General features: G+C 34.3%; 1 protein-coding gene across 1 annotated transcript in view; it reads right to left on the bottom strand.

Moving 5' to 3' along the window:
• Usp32 (Ubiquitin specific protease 32) overlaps positions 1–14594 on the bottom strand; it is an 808142-nt gene that overhangs the window by 34982 nt on the left and 758566 nt on the right. The window contains exon 33 of the mRNA XM_090413901.1: positions 5304–5396. Within this exon, the coding sequence (XP_090270027.1) occupies positions 5304–5396 (93 nt within the window). The remainder of the gene's footprint in view (positions 1–5303; positions 5397–14594) is intronic.

Here is a 14594-nt window from a genome sequence, read left to right as displayed (position 1 = left end):
AATGAAAAACCTATTTCTAAATTAGAGAGCTCATCATTGGCTAAACATTTTGACAATTCAGAAACAGCAATTTTAACAGCTGTGTGGGACAAAATTTTACAATGAATAAATGCTACTAGTAAATTTCTACAAGATCCCGATATGGATTTGTTAATAGCTAACGATTTGTCAGTCTTTAGTTGGTTTTATTTTAGATATAAGAAACAGTTTCGCTGCTTTAAATGAAGAACTTATTAACAGATGAGAACGAAAGAGTGAAAAAACGAAAAAAAAAAAAAGTGTGACGAAGTTTCACAATTTAACGATGAGATTATATTACATGGGAAAGAAAATTTCATTGTTAATACTTTTAATGTCATTCGGGATATGCTAATTTTGGAAATTAATGAAAGAGCAAAAAGCTATTTAGACAGATATGTTTGACATTTTTTTGAAGAAAGATGGAGATCAAGACAAGTACAAGACTTGTATTAACAAAATTTAACAAACTTATGGGACTGATATTGACTCAGAAAAATTTATTGATGAAGTTAAGCAATTTTTAATAATGATAGAGGAAGAAAATTCTTTAATTAAAAATATGTACAAATTTATAAACGATGGGTTAAGGTCTACTTTTCCAAATGTAGAAACAATTTTTAAAATATTTTTGACGATGCCTATTTCAAATGCAAGTGCTGAATGCTCATTTTCAGTGTTGAAACAAATAAAAAAAATTATTTAAGAAGCAACTTGCACCAAAATAAAACAAGTGACCTGTTGTTATCTTGCATTCAATCAGATGTAATGGATTCAATTAATCATGATGACATCATAGATATATTTGATAAAACCAAAGCCAGAAAAAAAACTTTTAGTTATTAATTTTTTTTTAAAATTTAAATTTGAACTGATTTATACTTTTTTTTAAATGCAAATATATGTATACTAATGTTTTGTTATTTTTATTTTATTAAAATGAGTTACTATGGAAATGTCGACTTTTATTTTCTATAAACTAAAAAAAAATGTGTACGAATTTGACCAACTGAAATAGACTTGTTCTTTTGAGGCCCCTCATAATGATGTTGTGCCTAGGGTCTCCAAAAGTATAAATGTGGCCCTGGACTTTAGAGTCACTCACGTGTTTCATTTAGCATTGTGCTGTTTTTGTGTGTGTTGCAAGTGTTAATTATACTCCCTGAAGATATCTCAGTAACAGACAAAATACTGGAAGCATTAAAATTAGTTTTTAATCACTTCTTAGTGCTGTCTATACTCCATTAAACCTCCAACATGATGCCCATAACCAAACCCAAGTGTCTTCTCTTCTATAGTATGCTCTGCACACTGTCTTGTGTCCCTTTGGCATTACTATAATGTCTAATAGAACAACCTCTGTGATTTCTCCCCACCCCCCTCTTTCCTTGAGCTGATTATTGTTTTCAATCTTATGATCCTAACACTCGCTTCAACTGAAGAACTCAAATAATTCTTGCTGGAATTAAGGTCTTCATTCCTCATTCCACTTAAAACCTCAATCACTCTCCAAATCTTGGCTTTTACAACAAGTGCAATATAAAATGGTATAAGAAAAAAATTCAGCAAAACTGACTAGGAGAAACTAGATTCACACTCACTTGTATGGATTCATTTCAGAAATTATGGACTTTACAACCATGTTATAAATAACTCTTTTAATTTCTCGACGTTTTGATCTTCATATTAAGATCATCATAAGCCTAAGTTCGATTCTCGTCATGATGGGAGGAATCTTTATCTGAACGATTTCAATCGAAGGTGAGTTAGCCGATCTCATACGGAGGTAGCAGGGTTCTTTCTCCCGGAAACTCGTGTTTTTCATCCCGCATACAGACAAATCGGCCCTTCAGAACACACACAATTTACAGACAAAAAATACTAGTTGTGGAGGTGGGCGGTAGATGGCATTGATTCGTAGTAGAGGTTCGGTGTAGTGGTTGAGACAGTTGTAGGCGTCCTCTCGCGATGAGTCTTCAGACTCCTTGGAGGTATCACGAATAATAATAATAATAATCATCTGGAGCATATACAAATATACAGGACAAGCTGAGGAAACAATGATTTGGTCACCAGTTATTCTACTGGCATGACCTCAAGTGGAAAAAAAAATACAAACTAATTAATTATTTAGAAACTACATCAAACTAAATTCTATTTAAGATAACATGAGCAAACATTCTTTCTAATGGATAGTTTTCTTTCAGTAACAATGATGTCCTATTTTTGGCATTACAATTGTTATTTTTGATTTAGGATCCTGGATTATCTATAGTCCTGTTTATAGTTAGCTCTTAGAGAGGAAGGTTCTGTGAGTCGAATATCTGCCCTCCATATGCTTGGGATTTTTAGACCATCATTATTGTTCAGATTGGGGTGGTTGATAATAATCTCACAGGCTTCCTTAAATTTGCGTTCATACCATGTTTTGGTGTAACGTAAACAACTGGTGCTTTTCCAGTCAATTCTGTGTGTTCAGGGCATGATCAGAAGGGCCAGCTTCACCATAGTTATTATATTTAATGTGTCGTTTATGTTCTTTTTGTCTGATAGGAATTGTGCATCCTATTTCCCCTATATATGGTATATTACAGGTGCAATAAATACAGTATACTCCAGGGTGGACCAGCGGAGGAGTGAGTAAGATTTTTAATTTTGCAGGAGGTTTAAAGGTGGCTTTGAGGTTTTATTTTTGTAGCATTCTGTTTATTTTATCTAATGTCCCTTTAATGTAAGGAATGGTTATAGTTTTATTGTAGTCTGGTTTATCTTTGTTTTTTTATCGAGGTCTTGTAGAGAATTTTGTTAACAGTGTTTTGGCTGTAACCATTTTTTAGAAAAGTATTACTGATAACTTTAAATTCGTCTTTCAGTGCCTGTTCACTGGAGCAGATCTTCAAAGCCCTGTTTTTTAGAGTATTAATGACACCTAGATTTTGTGTTGGGTGGTGGTAGGAGTTTATGTGTATATATTGGCCAGTATGTGTCGGTTTTCGTAACAGTGAAGGAAAGACTGCCAGAAGGAAGACATGTGACAAGTGTATCTAGAAACGGAAGTGTGTTCTGTTTTTCAATCTCAATTGTGAACTCTATGCGTTTGTGCTATTTGTTTAGGTGGCTAAGGAAAGTGTCTAGCGGCCATGGGACCAGATCGCAAAAACATCGTCAACGTATTTAAGCCAGACTTTGGGTTTTAAAGGAGAGGAATCTAGAGCATGTTGCTCAAAATGTTCCATATAAAAGTTAAAACACGGTTGTAAAGTTGCAATTTCTAAAATGAATGCTGATCACTATGTAACTAAAAGATAACACGTTTTTGCTTCAAGGATGAAACATATCTATGGATAATACTTTTCATTACATTATTAACTGATATTTCACCTTCACTATCACAGTATTTTCATAGACACAAGGTTATGACAAGAACATGCACAAAGGCGCAACTGCTGGAAAGCACGCAGGATGGATTCAAAATTACATAATCACGATGTCCTAACTGGTGCCCTTTTATGGGTGCTGTGAGGGTATCTTAATTGTTCAGCTATAATGATAATCTCCTAAATTTTGGTAGTGTGAGGCAGCAAAATTTGTTTAGATTAGGCTAGTAAAATATACATACTATGTACCAGTAGGTAACTAACATTCCAACTAGCCTCTCTTGCCCATCTTCGAAAGATGAAATTCATCCATTATCAGTGTCAGATGCGTATAAGAATACACTGCCAATGTAAAAATTTGACTATTATGGGCAGTCTGGTATATTATGGGAGAGTATTGTAAAAATAATCATAATTTAAAATTATGAACATTTTTACAAATTGTTTATGTTAGTACATTATTAGTTTTGGTTTCATAATATGTATTGGTTGGCACTTGCGATGTGCCCGTTATTGATGTTATTTTGTGAAAATAAAATGTTAAGCATTTAAAAAATTTATATACTTACTGGATTTGGATAGTTGTGTTACTTTCAGAAATTTTATTGTGATTTAAAATTATTAAGTGCTGTGTTTTGTAAAGACATTCTCATAACACTAACGGAGACGATACATCAGCCATTATACCTAAGTTCTTGCTTGCCACTTTCATGGAGTGCACATGCTCACCAAAGAGTTTGATGGGTGATTGACAGCTGACAGAGAGAGCATTTGGTATCGAAGTAACGGGGAGTAAACAACAGAGAACTAATGGAAGTTTAAAAACGCAGAGGGAGGAATTTTGTTCTTACGAAGTTTATTTAGTTGTGACAGTCAGAAGAATATTAATAGTAGATTCCGAAAAAGGAATCGTAGAACTGTGAGCATTTATAGTGGAGAAGTTAAGACTGTCAATGAGTCTTTGGACTACCTGGAGGTGTCAGGTAATAATAATAATAATAATAATAATAATAATAATAATAATAATGAGACCTATGATACCCAACTCTAACCATGGTGTTCCGTTAAAATTTCAGGATTTGTGAAGTGTTCCATTAGGAAAAGTTTGAGAAACCCTGGATTAAACAATAATGGCCCAAGGACTGAACCCTGAGGTACACCACTGGTCACCTTAAATCTGGCAGATTCACACCCAATGTATACTGCTTTTTGATGTCTGTCAATCATCCCCTGATCCAAGTCAAGAGTTTATATTCCAATCCCATATTCTCCAGTTTATGCAACAGCCTTTTGTATGGTATCCTATCAAATGCCTTAGAAAAATCCAACATTATCATAGTGTATGCATTCCCTTCATCCAACTTGGCTGTAACATTGTTATAAAATATGAGCAAATTGCTAAAACATGACCTTCCTTTAGTAAACCCATGCTGTTCCTTGCAGAGTATAGCATGTTTGTCTACCCATTTCTGTATGCGAGTTCTTACCAACCTCTCTAAAATATTCATTACCATACCAGAGATATTGATCGGTCGGTAGTTAGACACTTTAAATAGTTTAAATTGGCTGTATATTTGTTTAATCTCACATTTTGAATGGATATAGGAATTTTTTTTGGTTTGAAATAAAGACATTTCACTTTTTTTTTTTAAATTAAAAGGAAGAATCAAAGATTGGCAAGAATTAACTACTCAGTATGCATGGAGAATAATATCACAAGATTTTTCTATCCCCACTTTGTCTTTTCAGAATAAAATCTCTAGCACTGTAAATTCTACTGTTAATTTTCATTCATCAGAATTTCCCAAGTTGAACCATAGCATTTTATAATACTTAAATAGTATTATAAAAATACCTGTGCATTTAATTTTAAACAAAATATTGAATTTCTTACCAAGCTATACTTACTCGACAACTACTGTCATTATAACAGTACCACCGGTTATTAGGATTACAAGCATAGCATACATAATGGCCACCGCCAAGAATTCCAGAATGACACTGAAATATAAAAATATTCTAAATAAATTATGATTGCTAGTTAATTCTTATTAAAGTATTTATATCAGTTGTATTATTATTAGTAAACAGTAATACTTATCCATTACATGCTTTTTTTTTCTTTTGATAGCTGCAATTAAGATATATCTTTACAGTGCGCACACACACACACACACACATAAAAATTGTTTTTGTTGTCTGATATATCTGGTTTAGTCCGTAATAAACTATTGTTTTGAAAAATTAAAACAGTATATTTAATACATATTAAAACAAGTAAACAAGTGGATTATGTTGTCAAGAACATATGACAAATGCAGATATTTTCTAAATAGGTTTGATGCGAATATTGCATATTAAGAAGTTATATTTATTTAAATGACTCTTCATGAATTTATTTAGTTGTAAATTTAACTAATCCTTTCTTCAAACATATATATATATATTTTCAAAAATACAGCACATAAAATTTTGTCCATTCATGTCATCTGTGATAATTCTCTATTACATCATTTTTGTATCATAATTAAGTGTGTTACAACTAATATAAAAGCAACATATCACTGTTCATTCATTCCTTTCGAATTCGTTTTTCATGTTGACATGTTTATAGCAGTAAAAACATACATTCTGGTTACATTTCATTTTCATAATCTTCATATATCTACTAACTAATTTATGAATTTGAATTATTTTATCTTTTATATTTATCTTTATTTTTCTATTAGCTTTTATTGTACTTAGTATTTATTTATTATCTTTATTATTGACTGTCATTACTTTATCTTTTATTTTTAGTTGGTCTTGTTGGCCAAGTTGCCAGCATTATCCACTCTCTAACCAATAAGCTGTAGGATTAGAATTCAGTTCTGGGCATGGATGTTTGTACACGTCTTTAGGTGGGAGATGAATTTCAATGCTTGTGTGAGACCATCACACAACTTATTAGCAGTGGTGAATTCTCCATGCTTGCTGCGCAAGCATTGTTAATAAATGCATGCATTTATAAGCATTCCATTTAGGCTTTTATTTTTGTAGACAGAAGACGTTTTAAGCTTGCGCAGCAATAATTGAGCTTTGCGTTGTGTATCAAAGGCCAACGCTAGTCAAGCTATCTTGGCTTGGTTGGTTGTGGGAGCATCCAGGTCCTCGCTTCAGCACTGTGATTTCCATAGCATAGCCATTTCTGCTCCCTCCACATCATCTCACCCTGTTGCTTAAACACGGGCCATACACAGTCAAAGTAGCTCTAGCCAGTGAGCTTCAGCCAGCCTTTACAAGTGTGCATGTTGCTTGGGAAAATTAAGTTACAACCAACTTTTTATGACGATGTTATTGACCAGGTCATAAAGAAGAACTCTAGGGCAGAATTTGTATTCAAGTAGCTAAATTGAAAAAGATAGAATATCATTTGTAAAATAAATGTTGTATTTGTATGATTAAATGTATAAATTTCTAAATACAGGTAACCCTCGTATAACGCGGTACTTATACAACATGGACCAAAATTGTTGTAACCCTTGTTGAACGTGGTACTAATACAACACGGTTCCGATAAAAAACATGGCCTACAAATTGTAGTAACCCTTTATCTTTTCATATGTTTTTCACCGCGAGACTTAAAAATCAAATTTTATTTTCGTTAAATTTGTGTCTGCTTGTATCCCGCATGTAATTATAAGTAGCGAATTTATATTAGGGGAAAATACCCTTTAGCACGCATGTACCTCAATTGTTTGCCGTATAAAATGTTTATTGTTGAAAATTGTAATCGTTTCTGCCAGGAAAGTGCATTAAAAATCATAAGTGTGTTCATCTCAAGCTGAGCACTTTATTTTCTGGTGAGTTACATAAAATATGTAATGCTTGCTTTTTTGTGTAAAAAATTATTTTTATAGTAATGGCCACAAACTGCAATGAATGGGAAAAACCAACATTGAAAACAAAATTAATTTCTCTCGAAGAAAAATATTCAAAATCTTGGATAGATTGAAAAATGGAGAAAAACCAGAAGTTTTTGCAGGGACTTTGAATTTAAATGAATCAACAATTCAAACAATCAAACAAAATGAACATAAAATCCGAGAAAGTGTTTATTGCTGGGTCAACGATAAGTGTAAAGCGCGTTGCTCATATACGCGATATTCTAATGGAAAAATGGAGAAATCTCTAATGATTTCGGTAGAAGATTGCACCTCAAAAGAAAATTCCTATGGATGGAAATCTTATTAAACAAAAAACTCTCAAAGTTTATAAACATTTATAGTGCAGACCAGGTGTTCAATGCAGATGAATCCAGGTTATATAGGGAAAAAAGTGCAAAAATGCACCTATATTTTGAAAAATGAAAGATCAGCTCCTGGATTCAAAGTGTCCAAAGATAGAATTACTCTACTGTTTTATAGTAATGCATCAGGTGATTACATGACAAAACCAGTGTTTATTAACCAATCCTCAAATCTTCGTGCTATGAAAGATTAAAATATGCACTCTTTTATTTTGCCTAAAACATTTATGCATTATGTGCAATGAAGTTTAAGTACAATTTGTAATTTTTATACTATGTATTTGTTTCATAATTTATGTTTTCTTAACTTACATGAATTAAATAAAAATATATTTTTTGTTGGATATGTCAGTTGTTTATATATATAAAAAAAAAAAAAAAAAAGATTTCGGAACATACTTTTTTTTCGGAACATACTTCAGAACCCTACTTTTTCTATGTGATCTGAGACTCGCATAATGCGATTTATGTAACGTGGCATTTCTGCGGAACCTAACATCCGCATTATACGAGGGTTACCTGTACATAGTTTTAAATGGTCAGTAATCAGACTTCAATCACACCTCTAATTCCCTGAATGATAACAAGCGCAAGCATGAATTTCAAGACCAGCATTCGCCCCTGCTTATTAGAGGTCTGAAGTGGCTTGAAAATGTTCCATGTTTGGTTTCTAGAGTGTAAAAAATACAAATACATATACAGAAAGTACTAACATACTATTGGTTGATTAACCAACCTCTCATGTATGGGCTCAACACACACACAGGCCACTGAATTAGAAACTTTTATTTAATAGTATGTTGGATGTAAATGCCAATAGCAATCCTCTTCAATTCTCTATGCATAGTTCAGTGAGATATGGGTCAGAAACAGGCTTCATTAAATGCTTCAGTCAACTGCTGCAAACAGGAAGTTCTGTTTGTCCGTTCAAGCCTTCTCATTTCTGCCAGACTATCTTATTAGGATGACAGTTACGTCTCAAAGACAAGCAACGTGAGTTATCGTTCCACTGATTAAACACCTTGGATATCTCACCTTTTGAGAAACCACTCAGCTGTGCTGTTTTCAAATTGTGGCTCCAGCTAGACAGGCACCTACAATAATGATGAACACTATAGACAATTACTGAGCAGCAGCATTCTTAAATAGTTGCCTAGAACATGTGACTAAGTATTTTGCATATAAGTTGTGTAAGTGATATTTATGTATATCTGCATAAAAGTTTCTAATTCAATGGTTCGTATGTGTGTGCATATAAAATGTTTGTAAAATCAATAAAAAATGGAAAAAAAAAATCCTTAGATCATCCACAGCATGAATGTACAATAGGTTTACAAATAAATCTTTTGTGAGTGGGAGCTACATAAAAAATAATAATAATAAATAAAATAAAAGAATGTGAAATGTAATTGTAAAATGTTTAGGCAAATTGGTTGGGCATGTAAAAAGAAAGTGAATATAGAATGGAAGGAGGAGATAGTATACAGAAACAAGGAGAATGAGTTTGTTGAATTTCTGAGGGATACAAATCTTAAGCAGCATGTACGCAACTAGAGGCTTTAGTATTTTGGATTTGGTGAAACTTCACAAGATGTAGTTGTTAATGAGCTATTGACACAGCTGATAGCTGGCAAGAGTGACCATAAAGTACTTGTTTGAGAAGTGATGAAACAAGAAAAGGTTACTGCCAAAAATGGACATATGTGATAAAGTGTATGGTGGGTGATTATGGAAAGCTCACTAGTCAGCTAGCATCAATATGTTGGTTGATGAGCTGTGCAGAAAACAGTGTATGGAAATTCATAAGACATTATCTGACACAAGCAGTGTATAACTGCACACAAAGGTTTAAGCGAATAAATAGAATAGGAATGAAATCAAGCAAGTCGTGTTGGAAAAGAAAATGCTATGGAGAAGATACAAAACAGTTGGTGGTGATTGGTTCCATGAAGAATATAAGGTGTAGGCAAGGAAAGTGGTTAGGAATAAAATACAAGATTGGGTTTATGAACATAGTATTCTTTATGATGGTCAGCATTGATTTGTAAAGGGTAGGTCTTGTTTTATCAATTTACTTGCATTTTATGACAAGATGATGAGTGTGTTGGATAAGAGGATCATATGCAGTGATATTATTGGACTTTGCAAGTTTGATAGACTGCCACATGATAAGTTAGTGTACAAGCTGCAGGCGATGGGAATAGAGAGTATACTGGTTAGATAGATCAGAAATGGGCTCTCTGAATGATACAGCAAGTTGTGTATGATTGAGAGGTGTCTAAAAAAAGGTGGGAAACCAGTGACATGCCCCAGGGTTCTGTTCTTGGGCTCCTGCTGTTTAACTTGTTTGTAAATGATATATCAAGTGGACTGACCAGGTACCTTCAGTTGTTTGCTGATGATGCAGAGTTGAGGAGAATTATAAATAGCACTGCTGATATTAATTCCCTTCAGGAAGATCTGAATAGACTTTTGACTTGGATAAAGGAGTGGAGTTGTAGTTTTAATATTAATAAGTGCAAAGGGTTGCATTTTGGAGTGCAGAAATATAAGGCTGTAGATGAAATTCGAGATTTGGGATGATGGCTGACAGCAGACTGAAGTTAAGAAGGCATATTGCAAGTGTTGTAAAGACTGCATATTGTAGTGCCAGAAAAATATGAAGTACTCTAATATGTAGGGATAAGGAGGTGCTTGTGCCACTGTATAAAGTGCTGGTCAGATTGCACTTGGATTACTGTGCTCAGATTTGGTCACTTGGTTTTCAGTGTGATGTGGAAACACTGGAGAGGGTCCAGAGAAGATGACAAACAATATCAGGTCTCTGGAATGCCGGCTGTGAAGAGAGGTTGAAGAAACATGGACTGCAGAGTTTGGTTTAAGTTAGTGAGGGGATTTTATCCGATTAATCCAGAATGGATATAAAAAGAGTAGAATGGGAGGAGAAGAGCCATAAATCATCCCTGAAAGTTGTATAAGAGTGTGGTGAAGATGAGTGTGAGGAGTAGATTTTTTACATAGAGAATTGTAGTGAATCAAATGCATTACTGGAATATGTTGTTAATGCAAGGAGTGCTAAGAATTTAGGATTCAACATGACAGATTCGCTGCCATCTGAATGAACCTCCCACGATGAGTTGGCTGATTCCCTGGAGGCTATAATAATAATAAATCTGCTGCCATTCCCACTTTCCATGATGGTAGGTAACTCAAAGTTTCTAGCAGGTTTTGATATTAGATTCAGAATTTGTTACTAGTACATTTAGTATAACTCACATCATTCTTGTTAAAGATTTAATGGAAATAAAGCAGAAATTAGAGGAGCAAAAGAAGTGATAAGAGCTTGAAGTCCTAGGAAAGGGCATCTTCAAGAGCTAATGAGTTGTCCTTTGTACACTTGAATATAATTTTATAGCCTTGGTTTTTGGGTGGGAGGCTTTGATGCAAGCCTCCCACTAACATAATGCAGGTGGCTTACATCAAGTGTCAGAGGATTTGAATCGGGAGTGGATGGAGGAGGAGGGGGGGGATGGTCAAGTTTCATGGAAAGGAATGTGAAGAGGTCTGAGTGGTTATCAATGTTTGAAGACCAGTAAATGCAACAAATGAATGGAGCAAAGAAACCTGGAGCCAGAAAGGTCAAAAGCAGAGAATACTAAATTAGACATTCCCTGGTAGGCTATGTCAGATTTCAGAAAGGCACAGGTGGTGAAAAGAACTTCATAACTTCATATCTTTACATGTCAAGGTTTGCTTCAGCACTGCAATTATTCTCTGAGTAGTATTTGCAAGTTTTGCTATATGTCCTTGAACTTCAACTTCCTGTGCGCTAAAACTCCAAGATCCTCAAGCCTATTCAGTTTCTTCTAGCATAACCCCACTAATACAATACAACATTGGTTATCTAATCCAAGTGCATGACTTTGCATTTACTAACATTGAACTGTAGCCATTTTCACATGCCCACAATTTCAGTCTATTCACATCATTCTGCAAATAGCTGTATGCCACATGTCAAATCCTTCCCAATGTCATTAATGTACATATTGAATAACAATAAATACCAAGGACTGATCCTTGTGGCACACCAATAATTATCTTACACCCTCTGTCCCAAAAGAAACTGAACTTCTGATAGAAAATAAAACACAGGCCAATTATAATTATTCAAATCATTTATTTCAATCAATATATTCTCCCTCAGCTTCGATGCAGTGTTTTGCATGGTCAATTAATTCGTTAAATGAGTTTTTCATATATCGTTTTTTGGTATACTGTTGAGGGTCGTGGTTACTGCCGCTTGAATGTTTTCAATTGTGTCGTATTGCTTTCCTTTCATCAGCAAATGAAGTCGGGGGAAGAGAAAGAAGTCACAGGGTGCTAAATCAGATGAATATGGAGAGTGATCCAACAGACAAACTTGGTTTTTGCTCAAAAACTGTCTTACAATGTTCAAAAGATGAGACCAGCTACCTGCATCATGATATTCATGCCATACACGATGAATTTTTGTTATCAATCGCTTCAAAACCTTCGAGATAAAACTCATCGTTGACCCTTTGGCCTGGCAGAATGAAATCTTTGTGGATAATGCCCTTGGAATCATAGAAACAAATCAGCATTGTCTTTACTTTTGACTTCTCTAAGCGAATTTTTTTTGGATGCCCCTCTTCTGGTGGTCTCCACTCAGCACTTTGTTTCGGACTCATATGCAAAATACCACATTTCATCACCAGTAACGATCATTTCAAGGAAGTTTGAGTACTTATGAGTTTTAATGAGTTCCTTGCAGTGTTCAATTTGATACATTTTTTTTCTTGTTGGTCAATTTGTGGGGAACAAATCGCGAATTCAATTTACGAAGGTTCACACTCTTGGTCAAAATGTTCTGCAGAGTTGATTTTGGAATCCCCAATTCATCTTCAATCAATCTCATGGATGATTTCGGGTTTTCTTTGATGAAATCACGCACTTTTTGGATGTTAACATAGCTCGGTCCAGTTTTTTTGCCCCTGGCTTTTCGTCGTCCTCAAAGCATCTCACGACCACTTTGAAATCGCTTAAACCACTCGTAAACTTGAATATGGGATAAGCATTCATCACGATATGCTTTTTGAAGCATTTGATGCGTTTAAGTTAAACCTTTACCAAGTTTAATACAAAAGTCAATTGCAGCTTTCTGTTTGAAGCTCATTTTCCGACCATTCGTCAAAACACTGTCACTATAACTCGGCTTGTAATGAAACAAATGTCATAAACAGTTGACACAATACTAATGAAGGTTACCACTTTTGGCAATACAAAAATACAACAGGTGGCGCCACAAGTTTCTTCTATTTTCAAAAGTTTGGTTTCTTTTTGGACAGAGGATCTTGCATTGGAGGATGTGAATCTTGCAGACTCACATCCTCCAATACATCACTTTTATATATCTGTCAGTTAGCCAACCTCTTATCCATGCTAATATTTTACAATCCAATCCCACATTCTCCAGTTTATGTAACAGTTTTCCATGCTGTATTCTGTCAAAAGCCTTAGCAAAATCCAAAAATATTATGGTATATCCATTCTCCTTGTCTAACTCAATAGTAATATTATTATAGAATGTCGCTCAAACATGACCTTCCTGCAGTAATCTCATGCTGTTTACTGCAAAATATAATTTCTCTGTCAACAGCATGAGTTTACTAAGGAAAGGTCATGTTTGAGCAACCTGCTCACATTCTATAATAATGTTACCGCTGAGTAAAAAGACTGATGTTTCTGTATGCGAACTCTTAACTAACTTTTAAAAAATTTCACCACCACTCCAGAGATTATGACAGGTTTATAGTCTGATATATCAGTCTTTGCACTACCTAAAGTATGTATGGTAATCTAAACTTTCCACTTGTGGAATATTCACTATTCTTAGACTCAAATTATATAGCCTGATCTAAGGAACAGCCACTTCAACTGAATACTCTTTTAGCATCTGTGCTGATATCTCATCAGTTCCTATTGCAGTTTTCTCTCATTCAGTTTGTGCAATGGCTCTAGTACCTCCTGCTCATACAGTGAAGAGGTAGCAGTGAGTTCAATGTTGCATATACCAGGTCGATAGCTTTTAACAAAATGATTACTCATTAGTCACCTGCATCAGTAGAATTATTTTTTCATATTCATTCTTCCTTTTACTTGCAGCATAATGAGAGAAATCTTTTGGACTGTCTAGCTTGCAGAACCAGTTTTTTTTTTCATTCTTGGACTTCATACAACAGTTCTCCTCTGCCTGCTCCTTATAATTTTCATAACTGATATCATTCTTATGCACATGGTATTCCTTCCACTCATCTTTTTCTTACAAAGTTCTTGCTTAATAAGATTACACATCCATTTCACTTCTACCCTATTCATTTTCAAACTCCAAGGACATATTCCGATATTACAAGATTTAAGTATTTTTTAAACACTTCCTATGCACTGTCAATATCCTTCCCATCCAACAACTAATATCATCGTGAAGAACCCAGCATACTCTTCAGTTGATAAATGCCACGACAGGTTCATAACTAAGGTTTAAACTATGATCGCAAAAAACATGTAAAAGGTAGATCTTCTAAAGCACCACAGTTCTCCCAGTTAATAGATTGTTCAGCAGCATTTCACATACATGTCTTAGCCTACATATTACATATACATTTTTAGCTCTCTCACTTCTGCCTTGGGTCACAAATCTTAATGATTTTTATGATGATGGGCAGTTCAACCAGTTCAACACGTCTGCCTAATCATGTCTTTCTTTTATTGTTCCATCAGTTTTTGAAGTTTATGTTTCTGATACCAAGTTCAGCTAATTATGGTCAACGATTCATTTTAATAGAATGAAAACTGAGAATGAATTAAACAATGGCTTAATGACTCCAATACTT

Source organism: Typopeltis vanoorti, chromosome 24, assembly GCF_054136105.1.
Source record: "Typopeltis vanoorti isolate ZY-2024b chromosome 24, IOZ_Tvanoo_1.0, whole genome shotgun sequence".
Classification (NCBI taxonomy): domain Eukaryota; kingdom Metazoa; phylum Arthropoda; class Arachnida; order Uropygi; family Thelyphonidae; genus Typopeltis; species Typopeltis vanoorti.
Note: the sequence above shows the minus strand (reverse complement) of the source record. Positions and strands in the feature narration are given on the sequence as shown.